The sequence below is a fragment of the Tenrec ecaudatus genome, chromosome 17 (assembly GCF_050624435.1).
Source record: "Tenrec ecaudatus isolate mTenEca1 chromosome 17, mTenEca1.hap1, whole genome shotgun sequence".
NCBI classification, from domain to species: Eukaryota; Metazoa; Chordata; class Mammalia; order Afrosoricida; family Tenrecidae; genus Tenrec; species Tenrec ecaudatus.
Genome location: NC_134546.1, coordinates 62,353,408 through 62,367,764, shown reverse-complemented (window position 1 = coordinate 62,367,764; position 14,357 = coordinate 62,353,408). Strand labels below are relative to the sequence as shown.

The window sequence follows — 14,357 nt, the reverse complement described above, 5'->3', positions numbered from 1 at the left end:
TGAGAACCACTGGGCGATGTGTTCCTACTTGGATTGAAGTTGAAAATCAACAAACGGGCATCTTGAGACGTGTATACTCTGCGTGCTTTCAAGGAAGCCGAGAGCCATTACGTTCAGTGGCTCTGTCCTCAGGTGCCACGGGCCCCTCAGATGTAAGCCCAGTGTTTTTCCAAGATAAAGTGGAACTTAGCTCAAGGAAGCTATCCCCATTCCAAAATGTAAAGTGAGTCCATCCGCTTCAAATTCTCCCACATGAATTCAGATGTAGTCTTAACTTTAAAAGTCTGAATATTATTTCTATCCCAGTTACTGGCAAGAAGATTTGTGGTATCTTAAAAGGCCTTCAGACATGCAGTAGCAGGCAGTGTGAGACTGCCAGCCCTACGAGAAGGGGATAAAGGAGATGACCCCTCTGTCTCCCAAACTTAGGCCTCAAGACACTGCACAGCATCTTGGGAGCAGAAACCCAAACAGAGCCCAGAGATCTTGCTGCGCTTAAAAGAGAGAAACTCAAGTTGATGCTGACTCGTGGCGACCCCGTGTAGATGTTTTACGCCCCAAATTGAGCTATCTTCAAGTAACTTAATTGCCTGCCAAATACTTCGTTCCAACACTTGTTAAAGAATTGCAACAAAATTCATCAACAATAATATCTGGCATCAAAAAAATTAGTATGAACAATGAATTTCTCTTTTGATTCATGGATGAAAGGACATAAGCATGAGAAAAATACATGACTAGAACCAGATATCACACCGACCCATCTCCCCTCACTGACGATATGGGCGTGTCAGACCAAGACTTTAAAACAGCTAGATTGTAAATGTGCTCGAAGAGTAAAAGGAAACATGACCACGCAGGCGAGAAATGGGAGATGCAAAAGGATGAACTAAATGAATCCCAAACAATAGTGAGGATGAACACCAAGCCACACCAAAGCATACCAAGATTAATTTTCTGAAAACCAACCCTCTCTCCTGCAGTTTGAACCATGAACCTTGTTACCGATTCAATGGTGTGAGGGCTTCTGAAACGAATAACAAGATAGCTTTAAATTAGTAAATAAACCTTTCGACCCACAATTCTTTGGCTATATGTTCGAAATACAATGATAATGACTTTTTCAGACAAAGCTGCGGGAATTCATTGCCAGTAGAACTACAGCGTAAAGAATATTAAAGGAACTTATTTAGGCAGAAGGGAAGGGGTACCGGATGGAAAGGTGTATCTACACCAAGAAATGAAAGGTGCCGGAAACGGTCAGCATGTGGATATTTGTAAAAGAATGTGTATCACTCCTAAATATCTTTTTAAACTAATGATATAAAGCAAAAATATCTAGTGATTTTTAAAATGTGGGGTTGGTTTATACCTTTTTAATTTTTTTTTCATTTTTTTTATTTTAACAATTTATTGGGGCTCATACAATTCTTTTCACAGTTCATACATATACATACATCAATTGTATAAAGCACATCTGTACAGTCTTTGCCCTAATCATTTTTTTCTCTTTTCTTCTTTTACATTTTATTAGGGACTCATACAACTCTTACCACAATCCATACATATACATACATCAATTGTATAAAGCACATCCATACATTCCCTGCCCCAATCATTCTCAAGGCATTTGCTCTCCACTTAAGCCCCTTGCATCAGGTCCTCTTTTTTCCCCCCCTCCCTCCCCATTCCCCCCTCCCTCATATGCCCTTGGTAATTTATACATCGTTATTTTGTCATATCTTGCCCTATCCGGAGTCTCCCTTCCCCCCTTCTCTGCTGTCCCTCTCCCAAGGAAGAGGTCACATGTGGATCCTTGTAATCAGTTCCCCCTTTCCAACCCACTCACCCTCCACTCTCCCAGCATCGTCCCTCATACCCTTGGTCCTGAAGGTATCATCCACCCTGGATTCCCTGTACCTCCAACCCTCATATGCACCAGTGTACAGCCTCTGTCCTATCCAGCCCTGCAAGGTAGAATTCGGATCATGGTAGTTGGGGGGAGGAAGCATCCAGGATCTGGGGGAAAGCTGTGTTCTTCATCGATACTACCTCACACCCTAATTAACCCATCTCCTCTCCTAAACCCCTCTACGAGGGGATCTCCATTGGTCGACACTTGGGCCTTGGGTCTCCACTCTGCACTTCCCCCTTCATTTAATCCTTTTTAATTTTTAACTTCAAATCCATCACTCGAGTTGATTGCTGTTCGTAGTGGCTCTCCAGAGCAGACCCGTATTAGCCCACTGGGTTTCCACGGCTGTACGTTGTTACAGGGGCAAACCACTACATCAGTCTCTCAGATAAGCTGGTGGGTTTGAACCACCAACCTTTTTGATGAGCAGCTGAACTCAACACTGCACCAACAGGGCTCCTTTTACATCATATACAGAGGCCAATGCCTGACAATATCTCAAAGGATGCAAAGAATATAATGGAAATATATTGTTGTAAGGCCTGTATTTTATCCTTTAAATTCCCTAATTTCACTTGAAGGTAGATTGGTAAGTTTAAGAGGGATACTAGGAATCATATGAGCAGCCATTAAAAATTTAAAACAGGGAACCGATGACAAGGATCTATGTACAACCTCCTCCCTGGGGGACGGACAGCAGAAAAGTGGGCGAAGGGAGATGTCGAGCAATGTAAGATATGACAAAACAATAATGTACAAATTATCAAGGCTTCATGAGGAGGGGAGGCAGGGAGGGAGGGGAAAATAAGGAGTTGATATCAAGGGCTCAAGCAGAAAGCAAATATTTTGAGAATGATGATGGCAACAAATATGTTTTACCCGATGGATGTATGGATTGTAATAAGAATTGTACAAGCCCCCAATAAAATGATTTTTAAAAATTCAAACAGAGATATAGCTTTAAATAGGTCTTGGTAAACTTTGGCCCACTGACCAAATTTGGTTTATTCCTGCTTTGTGAACCAAATTCTTTTTTTTTTTTTTTTGTGAACCAAATTCACTTGGAACACTGACATCCCCATTCATTCATTTATGTATTAATTATGGATGCTTGTGACTAAGAGGCAGAGCTGAGTAGTTATTACTGTGAAGACGATATGATCTTCAAAGCCTACAATATTTTCCATTTTGCCCTGTACAGAAAGATTGCTAATGCTGACTTCGAAGCCAATTAGCCACTGCCATCAAGTTGACTGACTCACGGCAGTGCTATCGGACAGAGTAGAACTCCGGAAGGCTCGCTCTCCTTCCGAGCTGCTGGTGGACTTGCCCAGTAGGTCTTGTAGTTAGCACCCCACTGTGCCAGGCTCCTTTAGAAGCCACGCGTAGAGAGAAAATGGAAGGTAAAACAGAGCTCAGATGACCCAAATGAAAGACCAGAAAAGGGAACAAATAGGACAGATAACAATTTGGTAGATTTGATAATAATTCCAGTAAATGTAAATGGTCTAATAACAATTAAAGAGCAAGCATGGTCAGAGTGATTAAACGTTGTATCTCAAGATATTGTTGAAGAGGGTGTTCAAATTAGCAATTTTAAAAATAATTTTATTGGGGGCTCTTACCCTCTTATAACAATCAATACATCAATTGTATAAATTTTTCTTTATTAATAATTTATGGGGACTCTTACAAATCTTAAAACAATCCATCATTCATATTTCAGCAAATTTAGTATATTGTTTTAAAGGATTGAAACCAGTAAATAAGATACTGTGGTCAAAAGGGTAGGATTCAAGTAGTCCAAAGTCCGCCTGAGGAGGTTTCTAAGCCTGGGGGTGAAGCGATGAGAACACACAAGAAGGACTTGCTCTTGGGTGAGCTGACACCGTCATGAAAGCGCTCTCTGGAACACAGCAAGGGATTTGAGGATGGCAGGCATTCCAGGAAGCCCTGGGGGCACAGTAGTTACACATTAGTCTGCTGATTGCCAGGCCAGCAGTTCGAAACCACCAGCAACTCAAAGGGAGAAAGACTGGGCTTTCTACTCTCATAGAGAGTTACAATCTAGAAAACACACAGAGACAGTTCTCTCCTGTCCTGTGAATCGGCAATAATTCAATAGCAGTGAGTTTGGTGGGTTTTTTGGTGGGGAGCCTACGATTTTCAGACATTACAATTTTTAAAAATCCACTGGCCTTAAGTCAATTCCAACTCATAGCGACCCAAGAGGACAAAGTGGGACTGCTCCATTAGGTTTCTAAGACTGTAAATCTTTGTGAAAGCAAACTGCCTCCCACAGAGCCAGCTGATAGATTCAAACAACTGGCAATTCAGTTAGCAGCCCAATGTATACCTGATAATTAGGCTGATATGCAAAAAGGTATATAGACTTAAATTATCCATTAAAAGGAAGATGTTGCAGAGCTGAAATGTCTAGTGTAGTTCTTACCGACACCTGGCACCTGGAATGTCGTCTGCAGGTTTGTTGTGATTCTGCTGCCGGCGTGTCTGACGGAGCAGAAGGTGCGCTGTTTCTAGCACACGTGGTGATTCCCAAAGTGCGCCTTCTTCGCAGCTCTCAAAATAGTGGTTCGCGCCTGTCTCTGCTGGGGTGGTGGCTTGGTTTGACAGTGTCACGCTAGAAAAGAGTAGGTAGTCCAGAAGACAAGACAAATTCAAAGGGGCCCATAATTAAATTTGGGACAATAAGATCAGCCAGGTTACATAAAGTCTAACATTTCTCTCACTTGAGCAAACATTGGCTGGCTGTGTGCTGTCGGCTGTCTGCGCTGTTTTGTGTAACTGCTGGCACACCTCAAAGCACAGACCTGTTCTGACAGAGTTCGAGCTCAGGAGGAGGAAGAGTCAGGGAATAGCTGGCTTCCTCCTAAAGGAAAGATGCGATGGGGTGAATGTGGGATATTTGGGTTTCATGTGGTGGTGGTGGTCTAAGAATTCTATTGAAGTCGGGGAACCTGGAGGCAGAGGCAGCTGCTAAAAGAGCTGGTACCCACCTCCACTGCCGTATGGCATGGTACACATACTACACATTGTTCATAGCAGTCATTCCAACTTGTATATAAAGACAGACCCTCCTAAACAGGGTACAGTTAGTGTGCGCTCATGGAGGAGCATGCTCCTTATCACTGGAAGGGATTATCAGCATAAAACAATACTACGTGCTTGTGTTTTTCCTTCATGTATTCCTCGATCCATCCATCACTGTTTATTAAGTACTTGCTATGTGCCGGAGCTTTGGCAGCATAGTGGGTATGCATTGGGCTGCAAAGGGCAACGTTAGCAAGTCAAAGCCATCAATTGTTCCATGGGAGAAAGATGGGGCTTTCTACTCCTAGAAAGAGTTCCAGTCTTGGAAGCCCATGGGGGCAGCTCTGCCCTGTCTTGTGGGCTTGCTATGAGTCAGCATGGCCTTGGTGGCAGAGTTTGCTTTGGTTTTTGCTGTGTACCAGGCTGTCTTTCCTGGTCGTCAGTACAGCGGACAAAGCCCCTGCCCTTGGTTGAGCTGCACTCTCAGGGGCCGTCAGGCCACACTCCGTCAACACTGTGCACACTGTCAGGCACACCGGAAGTAGGGGTCGGTCGTTTGGGGCTGTGAGAAGTTTCAGTACCTACTCTTTGCAGGTATTTGTTGGGTACCCCTTTTTAAGGTGGAGGGTCAGAGAGATCAATTCATTGACTGAATTTTCTTTTGTTACTGTTATGTAAGGGGTTCTGATAGGTGAAGGGGTTATGAGTCTTGCTCAGTTTGAGGCAAGTTATGATGCTATGCGTGATTCCCCATCACCAGTTATACATGCTAGCACATTTTGCCCCGGACAGTGAAGCACTGAAGCAGGACCCGCTGGGCACCATCCGTACCAGCGTGCCCTTGCCCAGCTGGGATGCACTGTGGGCTCTCCGAGTCCCTAGAAGAGTCCTTGTTGTCACTGTGGATGCTGCACAGAACCCCTTTGTGTCCTTATTTAGCAACTGACTGCTCTGGCAAGGCTGTGTCCGTTCTTTTGTTAAGGATGACAGCAGTGAAAGAAGACAATGCGGGGGAGAGAAGGGTAAAGGGCATGCGTGCACCTTTTGCTGGGTTTCTGACTGACTACCTCAGGTAACATTTAAGTAAAGCACCAGAAATAGCAATACTGCCTTTCTTTTCTCGTGGTTTCCTGGATGTGGGGAGTTTTCTTCCTGTTCTCCCAGGGTGGGTTGCCCTGAGGCCGCTCCTCCTCCGGAACAAGTGGGAGCTTGACATTCATGCTCACAGAGCAAAACTCAGCCTTTATGTGCACGCCCTTTGCAAGGTAGCTCCATTCCCCCCTATTTCCAGGTTCCGAGCAGTGGGTGTGGGCTAACGGCGGTATTTGATGGTGTTGGAAACCAAGATGGGCTTGAACTTTTGGAAACAGCCCGGCGCTTCCACAGAAAGCTGCTCAGGCTGGGAGGGAGGAGTCAAGCCCTTACATTTTGCCTGCAGGTGAAATGCTGCCTGTGAGAGAGAGTGGTGATTAGAATTGCAGGCTGAGCAGGTGATGTCACGTTAGCAATATGGCCAGGCAGGCATGTGCTCTGTTTCCCTCCCCGTCCTAATCAGCATCCGAGAGATGGAGTTAGTTCCCTGAGCTTTCTTCTGGTCTCTCCTTAGACGTGAAGCCCTCCAATATGCTTGTCAACACGAGAGGACAGGTCAAGCTGTGTGACTTTGGAGTCAGCACCCAGGTAGGTCTCTGCCCCCCACCCCTCCCCGCGGCACCCCTCCATATAGCCTTCTACCTGCTGGGTTGAAAACACCTCGCTGCCAGGCAAACAGAAGCTCTGCCTCTGCTCCTCAGCTGGGAGCATGTTATTCATTTTTAATCTCGAAGCGAGTCTCCTTCATCAGGATATGATTGTTCATTGTTTAATGACAGTAAAAACTGCTGATATTGTAATTACTACTTACGAATAGCAAACTTCATTGATATGCAGCTTTGATACGAAAGCATTTTGGCCAGACAAAAGGGAGGGCAGAGTGGGAGCCTCGCCTAGGGAGCCCAACTGGCCCACAATAAAAATTAATATTGGGAGCAACAATGGTGGAGGGCCATTACAATGTGCAGCACAAATTTTAATTAATTTCCATTTTGGGCCTCCCTGGAGAGCCCCGGTGATGGTGACCCGTGAGCGTGCTGTGATGTTGATTTGAATCGCAGCCACCTCTACTCCCAGCCAAACACAGAGACCAAAGAGAAGGTCATCGTGTCATAGGAGTTGTCAAAGTCTGTTACCTCTCCAGCGTCGTGTGCGTGCGCTCTGTTCAAGTAACACGGGGCGGCTTCACTCACGCCTTGAGCCAGCTGACGACAGAATGAGTGTGTTCAAATAGCTGACGACAGAATGAGTGTGTTCAAATTCCACTTCAAATCACTTTTTATATCAGGCGGGTTTGGGGTACTAAAGCGAGAAGCATCCTGCTTAAGTGAATTGTTTAAGGTTATCTGCTGTAAACTGTAATGCTGCGCTTGTTTAAATTGGAAATCGCATTCAAAAGAAAAGAGAGATTTAATCATTTTTAATGCCTTTGTAGATAAATTTGTTCCCTTTTTACATACTTTTAGTTGATTTATAGGAATGACAATTGTAGGTTAAATGAGGAATAATTGCCCATTTTATTTCCACATTATCTTTATATTGTGCTAACAGACTGTTTTGTCTCATAGCTGGTGAATTCTATAGCCAAGACGTATGTTGGAACAAATGCTTATATGGCGGTAAGTAAATGTATGCAAAAATAACATTTAAACCAACATCTTTATCTTTATGTACTTGGTGATGTATAATTCTTGAATTGATTCCAGAGTGTCAGCCCAACATCATAAATTAGGCTGACGATCCCGTTTTTAAATCTTCCCAAAAGACATCAAGGTCTATACCGGAGCTACTACTTATCTGACTCTTGTGACTTAGCCAGATCAGTTCCAGTGTGAAATCACTATTTTACTAACCCCCCCACCCCCGCCCAACTACCATAATCCGAATTCTACCTTGCAAGTCTGGATAAAGCAGAGGATGTACACTGGTGCAGACAGGAGCTGGAGGCACAGGGAATCCAGGGTGGATGATCCCTTCAGGACCAGTGGTGAGAGTGGCGATACTGGGAGGGTAGAGGGAGTTGGAAAGAGGGAACCGATTACAAGGATCCGCATGTGACCTCCTCCCTGGGGGACGGACAACAGAAAAGGGGGTGAAGGGAGACATCGGACAGGGCAAGATATAACAAAATAATAATTTATAAATTATCAAGGGCTCATGAGGGGGGCGAGCAGGGAGGAAGGGGGAAAAACAGAGGACCTGATGCAAAGGGCTTTGCTTTGAAAATGATTAGGGCAAAGAATGTACAGATGTGCTTTACACAACTGATGTATGTATGGATTGTGATAAGAGTTGTATGAGCCCCTAATAAAATGTTTACAGGAAAAAAGAGAGGTGCTTAAAAAAATCACTATTTTGAAGTTTAATCCTACATAAAAGTTGTTCTTGGTAGCCTAGTGGCTTTTTGGCCATACTGCTTATTTAATTAGTTAACCCGCAAGCATGCTAAATGTCCATCAATAAGATTGGTTGTTTTCTCCAGGAAGACAATCAAGCTTTGGCCCTAGATCAGAATGAAATTGTTAATATCACCAAATCTCACGTGTGGGTCCCTGTGTGTAAAAGCGCAGCAGGCCGCCTTCTTGCAAGTTTGAACCTCTCTGTTGTGCTGCAGGTGTGCACACCTGCCTGTGGTGGCATAGTTTACTTTACTCCACAAAGTGAATTTACCGAGAAAGAAAGAGTGGAAGAATAGAACAATTTGAAAGGCGCTTGTGGACTTGGCTGTGACCTCTTTTCTCTCTTTTTTTTCCTAACTTTTGTGTAAGAAAAGTTACTTGTGTCTGTAAAAATGCTTTCATTTCTTTCCAAAAACATTTCCAGAGTGGGAATGAAGGGAGACAAGTAGTTTATCTGATATCATTTTGGAAGCAGAATTTTGTTTTATATTCATGTTTGGGGATTAAGGTATTAAATAATGGCTCTAGATGTATTTAGGTAGTTTCTTTCACTTGTGATTTTTTTTGGTGGGGGGGGGCTGTTTATATACCATGAAGTCAAAAGATGTTACTGGGACTCTGGATCTTATTCTCCGAATAATACAAAGCATCCCGTTTTGAGTCAGTTACCAGGATAGTGCATTTTTGCTCTGCATTGTCTTCAGAGAAAATTAATCTTTTCCTGGTTGTTGTTGTTTGTTTGTTTGTTTTTTTCAGGTAAACTGGGGGTGGGTTTGGGGGGAATTAATTAACCTCTAAAATAATCAATCATATGTGTCTTTATATAAAACTAAATCACCCTTCTGGCTCTACCAGGTTAGATGAGATTAGTACACCACCTTTATGGTTAACAGAGTCCTGATAAATGCTATAGTTTTAGTCTTTGAGAGAATATGAGAAATGGCCATTAAAAAAATAAATGAAACAACTTCTCAATTATCAATGATTATTTTTCATAGCTGTAAATTGCTCTGATAATTAAATTGTTTTGTGTTTGAGTGTACAAATCCAGGTCACAGTCGTCTTTCCCAGGTGTACAGTAAAGAAATTACTTTTGTCCCCCTCTGTGTTTATGGGTGGGGTGATGCATCCATCTGTGAACGGAAACTGTAAGGGTTAAAATTACGAAACGTGAGCTCAGATGGGCAAAGCTAACACTGTGTGAACTCTTGGCATCCCCTCCCTAGTTCCAAATCTGAAAAGCCTGAGGGACCTGGGGGCCACGGAAGGGAAGGCCTGCGGTTTCCTGGCAGCGAGAACAAGAGCTTCACCCTCAGTGTCAATCCAGCAAAAGGGGGCTTCAAAAGCTTTGTGGAAAAGTGGAATTAAGAAATCATGGGGGGAAAAAAAAAATCATGGGTTTTCCCCACAGACTTTTGATTCCCCCACGTTCTTACCTAGAGAGGGTGGGACCCCAGGGGGAGGGGAGGAGGAAAGTGGGAATGGTATCCTTTTGACCTTGCCTTCCAAAAGTTTAAGTCCCATGAAGAAGGCGGTCTGAGTTTCTGTTTTCAACCACACCTGGTACTACATTTATATATTTATTTCTGTTGGTTTCTGAACTTTCTGTGGTTCAAGTGATAGATGACAGTGCATTTCAACCATTTATCCACACCCTGCTTCAGGATAGTGATTGGTCCTATCCGCATACCCACATTCTCCCCTCTCCGCCCTGGGCTCTCTGAGGTTTCTCCTTCCTGCCTCCTCAGCTTGGATTTTGGGAAAATCCTGTTGTGTTGATCTCCTATGGGACATTAGACTGAATCATGACCTAAGTAGGGTTATTATTCACTTTAAAGGCCTGCCTGCTGTTTGCCTGAAAGTTGTTCCCCAGCCTGGGGCAGTGGGGAGAGGTGGGGTTCCGTTCCAGGCTGGAAGGGTGTCCAAGGGCCACAGTCTTGGGGGTTCCAGCAGCCTGGTACCACATCTTAACTGGTCTGTTTGATAACTCCCAGGTTTGCAGGCTCTCTGGACAAATTTAGCTTCTCACTCATTTGTTGTTGTTGTCGCTGTGAAATAAAGTTTTATTGGACCATGCCCATGCCCATTTGTTGATGGGCATGTCTGGGGCAGCTCCAGAACTGTGATGGCAGAGTTGAGTAGTTGCGACAGTTTGACAGAGCCCATATGGCCTGCAAAGTTGTCGTTGTTCAACACTCTCTGGCCCTACACAGAAAAAAAATTGCCAACTGCTGGTCTCTGCCAATGAAAGCTGTATATGAAACAGGGCACCTGCAGTCCATCAGCCAGGATTTACTGAGCGCCTTCCATGCTCTTGGCCGGGCGCGGTGGGACCACGCCACACCCAAGATAAAACATGGGGAAAGTTAGGCAGTATGGCCTTAGGCAGATTTACATATGCCCTAAAACTGAGGTCTTACCCAGCATGCACTTAGAGGATGTTTCGAAGGACAAATGAGAGAGCACTGTGGAGTAAGGGCAAAGACTCACAATAGAAGGGAGAGTGGCATGGGATGGAAGACAAATAGTGGGTTGTTGGAATGTGTAGTTTGAGGTCATCCGCTCGGTGCTCTTGCTTTAGATCTGCTTCCTTCCCTTTACACTCAGACATGCTCCTATCTTGCTGCAGCGGCATCCGTCTTAGTAAGAGCGTGGTTCTCCAGTGCTGCCAGAACAAAAATACCACAGGGGTGAGGGTGGGTTGTTGAACCAGGAAGCAAGCAGACAAAGCAAGAAGACTACAGGGTGGTGGTCAGTACATCAGATGTGTAGCTGCGGAGTCCAATTAATCCAAAGTCAGCAGGTCAAGTGACAGACTACTAATTGCTCCCAGCGTCCGCAGGCAATATAAGCAGCCATTGTTGGCTAAGTCCAAAGGAACTGAGGTCAGTGAGCCAGATGCAGGTTCCAGACCAGCAAGAAGCAAGCAAGCTTTCCACAGTTTACTTATATAGGGAATAGGCCACACCCTTGAGTCAACATCATCAGGGCCTTAGAGGGTTGCATTCGACCCTAATCTTCTTACAGCTCCCAGCAGATCACATTACGGAGGTGATTACACTGTGGTGGGTAACATCGCTGAGACTACTAGACTTCATTGCAAAACCACTGAGACGCTTGTCCTGCCCATATTGACAGAAAACTAAACTATCACATGCCCCCTTGTCTTTTCATCCATTTTCAAAACTCCAATTTAAAAGGACTTCATCCAGAAGAATCGCAAGATGGGTACCAAAGGCTATGAGGCTTTTAATAAATTTAAACTTTATTTCTCAGAAAGTCTCGATACTTAAAATTTACTCTTATTTTGAAGGCATACATTCCAAAACCTTGAACTCACTCACTATTCAGTCATTGTGGCTTGTTAAAAAAAAAAAATTTAAGGGATTAAATATAAAAGTTTGACGTTGATGTTATGAATAACTGAAACTTCAGAAGGAAAAAAATCTTAACAAGAGCTGTTGCTTGTTCTTTGGGACCTGCAAGTCAGTCTAAAGGACTGGGTTTGTCACTTGAGCCCTTTTTCGCTCCATCAAAACTATCCCTTTCCTCAGAGTTGCCTTTAACCTGAATTGGGGGCCGGGTGGATCGCATGATCCCCTGCACTTAGGCATGGTCACGTAGTAGTGATGGTGGTGTGCATCTTAATAGGTCACATGTTGGACCAAGCAGTACCTGCTCCAGATAGTGCTGTGCACTGAATGTTACTCTTTGTAACTCTTAGATAATCCTGCCCTTATCTTTCAGATGAGGAAGCCAGAAGTGAAGTAACTTTAACTGGGCCAGGGACTCGGAGTTGGCAAATTCAGAGAGCCAATAGTTAATTAGGGTGCTAGCTTCTGGTTTCTAGCAATAGGTTAGGTTTTTTTGGATCAGCCCTTTCTGCTGAAAATTGCAAGTTGAAGCATCATTCAAGCCATCTCAAATATACCAAAGAGTTGAAGAGAACGCTCAAAGACAATTTTCAGATGAAATCCCACACCAGAGAAGGAAGCAGGATGCCCAGACACCAAAACGACCTATTCCTGTGGGCATTTCCCTACAACACACGTGGGTGACCAGGGCGGAGGTCCAGCTACAGGGCTGGCCTCAGAGAAGACTTGACTGTATCATGCTAGAACTCTGAAGGGCTCACCCTCGGGGAGGGCAAAGCTACTGCCCCCCCCCACACACCCAGGGAACAGAAGCGAAGGTTTCCCGGAGCTATGCAGAGACCCACATGCAGCCAAACTCACTGCCCCCAGTCAGTTCTGACCATGACCGCCCTGCAGGACAGAGAAGAACTGCCACTTTGAGTTTCCAGGGCTGCGAATCGTTACAGAAGCAGGAGGCCTTGTCTCTCTCCCCTGGGCGCACCGCGCCTCCAGGGAAGCCACACCTGTGGCCAATGACAAACTAGCACAGATTTCCCCCATGGGCATATGCGTTGGGTGAATTAAGAGATAGTGGGATTTTCCCACAAACTTTTTGAAGCCCCTCATCCATGACCACAGAGCATCAGGCTGAGGCCTGGACGTGAAGTGACCCCAGCTGTTAGCACCCCCAGATGTCGAGCAGAAACAAACCTGGAACCTCCCTGAAGGAAGGTATGTATCCACCTAAGACCTCCAAGAAGTCTCTAAACATAGGAGAGCCTTGACAAACAGCTGCAAGAGTGGGCGCAAACCTGGCCATTGTGAGCACAGTGCAGGACAGGGCCGTGGTTCTTTCTGTGGTCGAGCCAACTCTATGGCCCCTCCCAACAGTTGGCCATCAGGAAACTCATTTGGCTGTTAAAGCCAGCCCCTTGAGGTATTTCTGTTGTAGCAGCTCCAGATAACTGCCATATATACTTGAATATAAGCCGACCCGAGTATAAGCCGAGGTACCTAATTATTTGGGAAACCAGCAAAACTGATTGACTCGAGTATAAGCCTAGGGTGGGAAATGCAGAAGCTATTGGTGAGTTTCAATAATCAAAACAAATGAAAATAAAATTACTAAAAATGGAGACATCAGTGGGGTAATGTATTTAAATACTTATTTTAAACAAAAACATAAATAAAAGGACAAGTCATTTAACAGTAAACCAGCACAGTAAGTGGAAAATAGGTTCAACAAAAACAATAAGGTATCAACAGTGATACCTTAAGAGTACTATTCCCTGAGCTCAATCAGCAACCAAGCTAAAATGTAAAGAGTTAAAATCCTTCAAAACTGGATTCCTCATCATCATCCACATCCCAATGCAGAGCGTCAGCTGATGCGAGGTCATCACAGACGCTGTCCTCACTGAGATTGCCGTCATCACCATCACTGCTGTCATTTTCATACAAAGCGCAGTCTTCACTGCCATCCATAGCATTACTAATACTACATTTCTGGAAGGCACGTCGCACCATGTCTTCCCATGCTTCTCGAACCCACTTTGCTATTAACTCTATGTCAGGCTTCGTGAGATTTCCTCCTTCTGTTAGTCAGGCTTGACCAGATGACATCCATTCATGCCACATCCTTCGCACTCGGTCTTTAAAAGGCTTATTCAAAGACACACGTCATAGGACGGCTCTGATTGGTTACATGTGAGTAAACAGCGGAACAATGGCAATCACCCACAAGATAATGGGTGCTAGTCCTGTTACCTCGGGGTGGGGGGCCCCAAGGGGTACCACTGACCCATGTATAAGCGAACCCCAGTTTTTCGGCCTATACACAAGTATATACGGTTAGTCTTTATACTTTGACATTTTCGTGAAATCCTACTTAAATGATCAATATTCCTTGCTCTTGTTAAAAATAGAACATTTCATCCCCTACATTTAAACCTCGGTACAGAAGTGGTTCGGCCAAGAGTCCTAGTTTTCTGACCATTTAGCCGGCTCCGGAAGCAACCTCATCTTCGCCCTTTTAACCAGCATGAA

General features: G+C 44.5%; 1 protein-coding gene across 2 annotated transcripts in view; it reads left to right on the top strand.

Annotated features, from left to right (window-relative positions):
* MAP2K5 (mitogen-activated protein kinase kinase 5) overlaps positions 1-14,357 on the top strand; it is a 288,293-nt gene that overhangs the window by 160,901 nt on the left and 113,035 nt on the right. For both annotated transcript variants that reach the window (XM_075535636.1, XM_075535635.1), the window contains exons 14-15: positions 6,573-6,646; positions 7,627-7,677. In XM_075535636.1, coding sequence (XP_075391751.1) covers positions 6,573-6,646; positions 7,627-7,677 — 125 coding nt within the window. The remainder of the gene's footprint in view (positions 1-6,572; positions 6,647-7,626; positions 7,678-14,357) is intronic.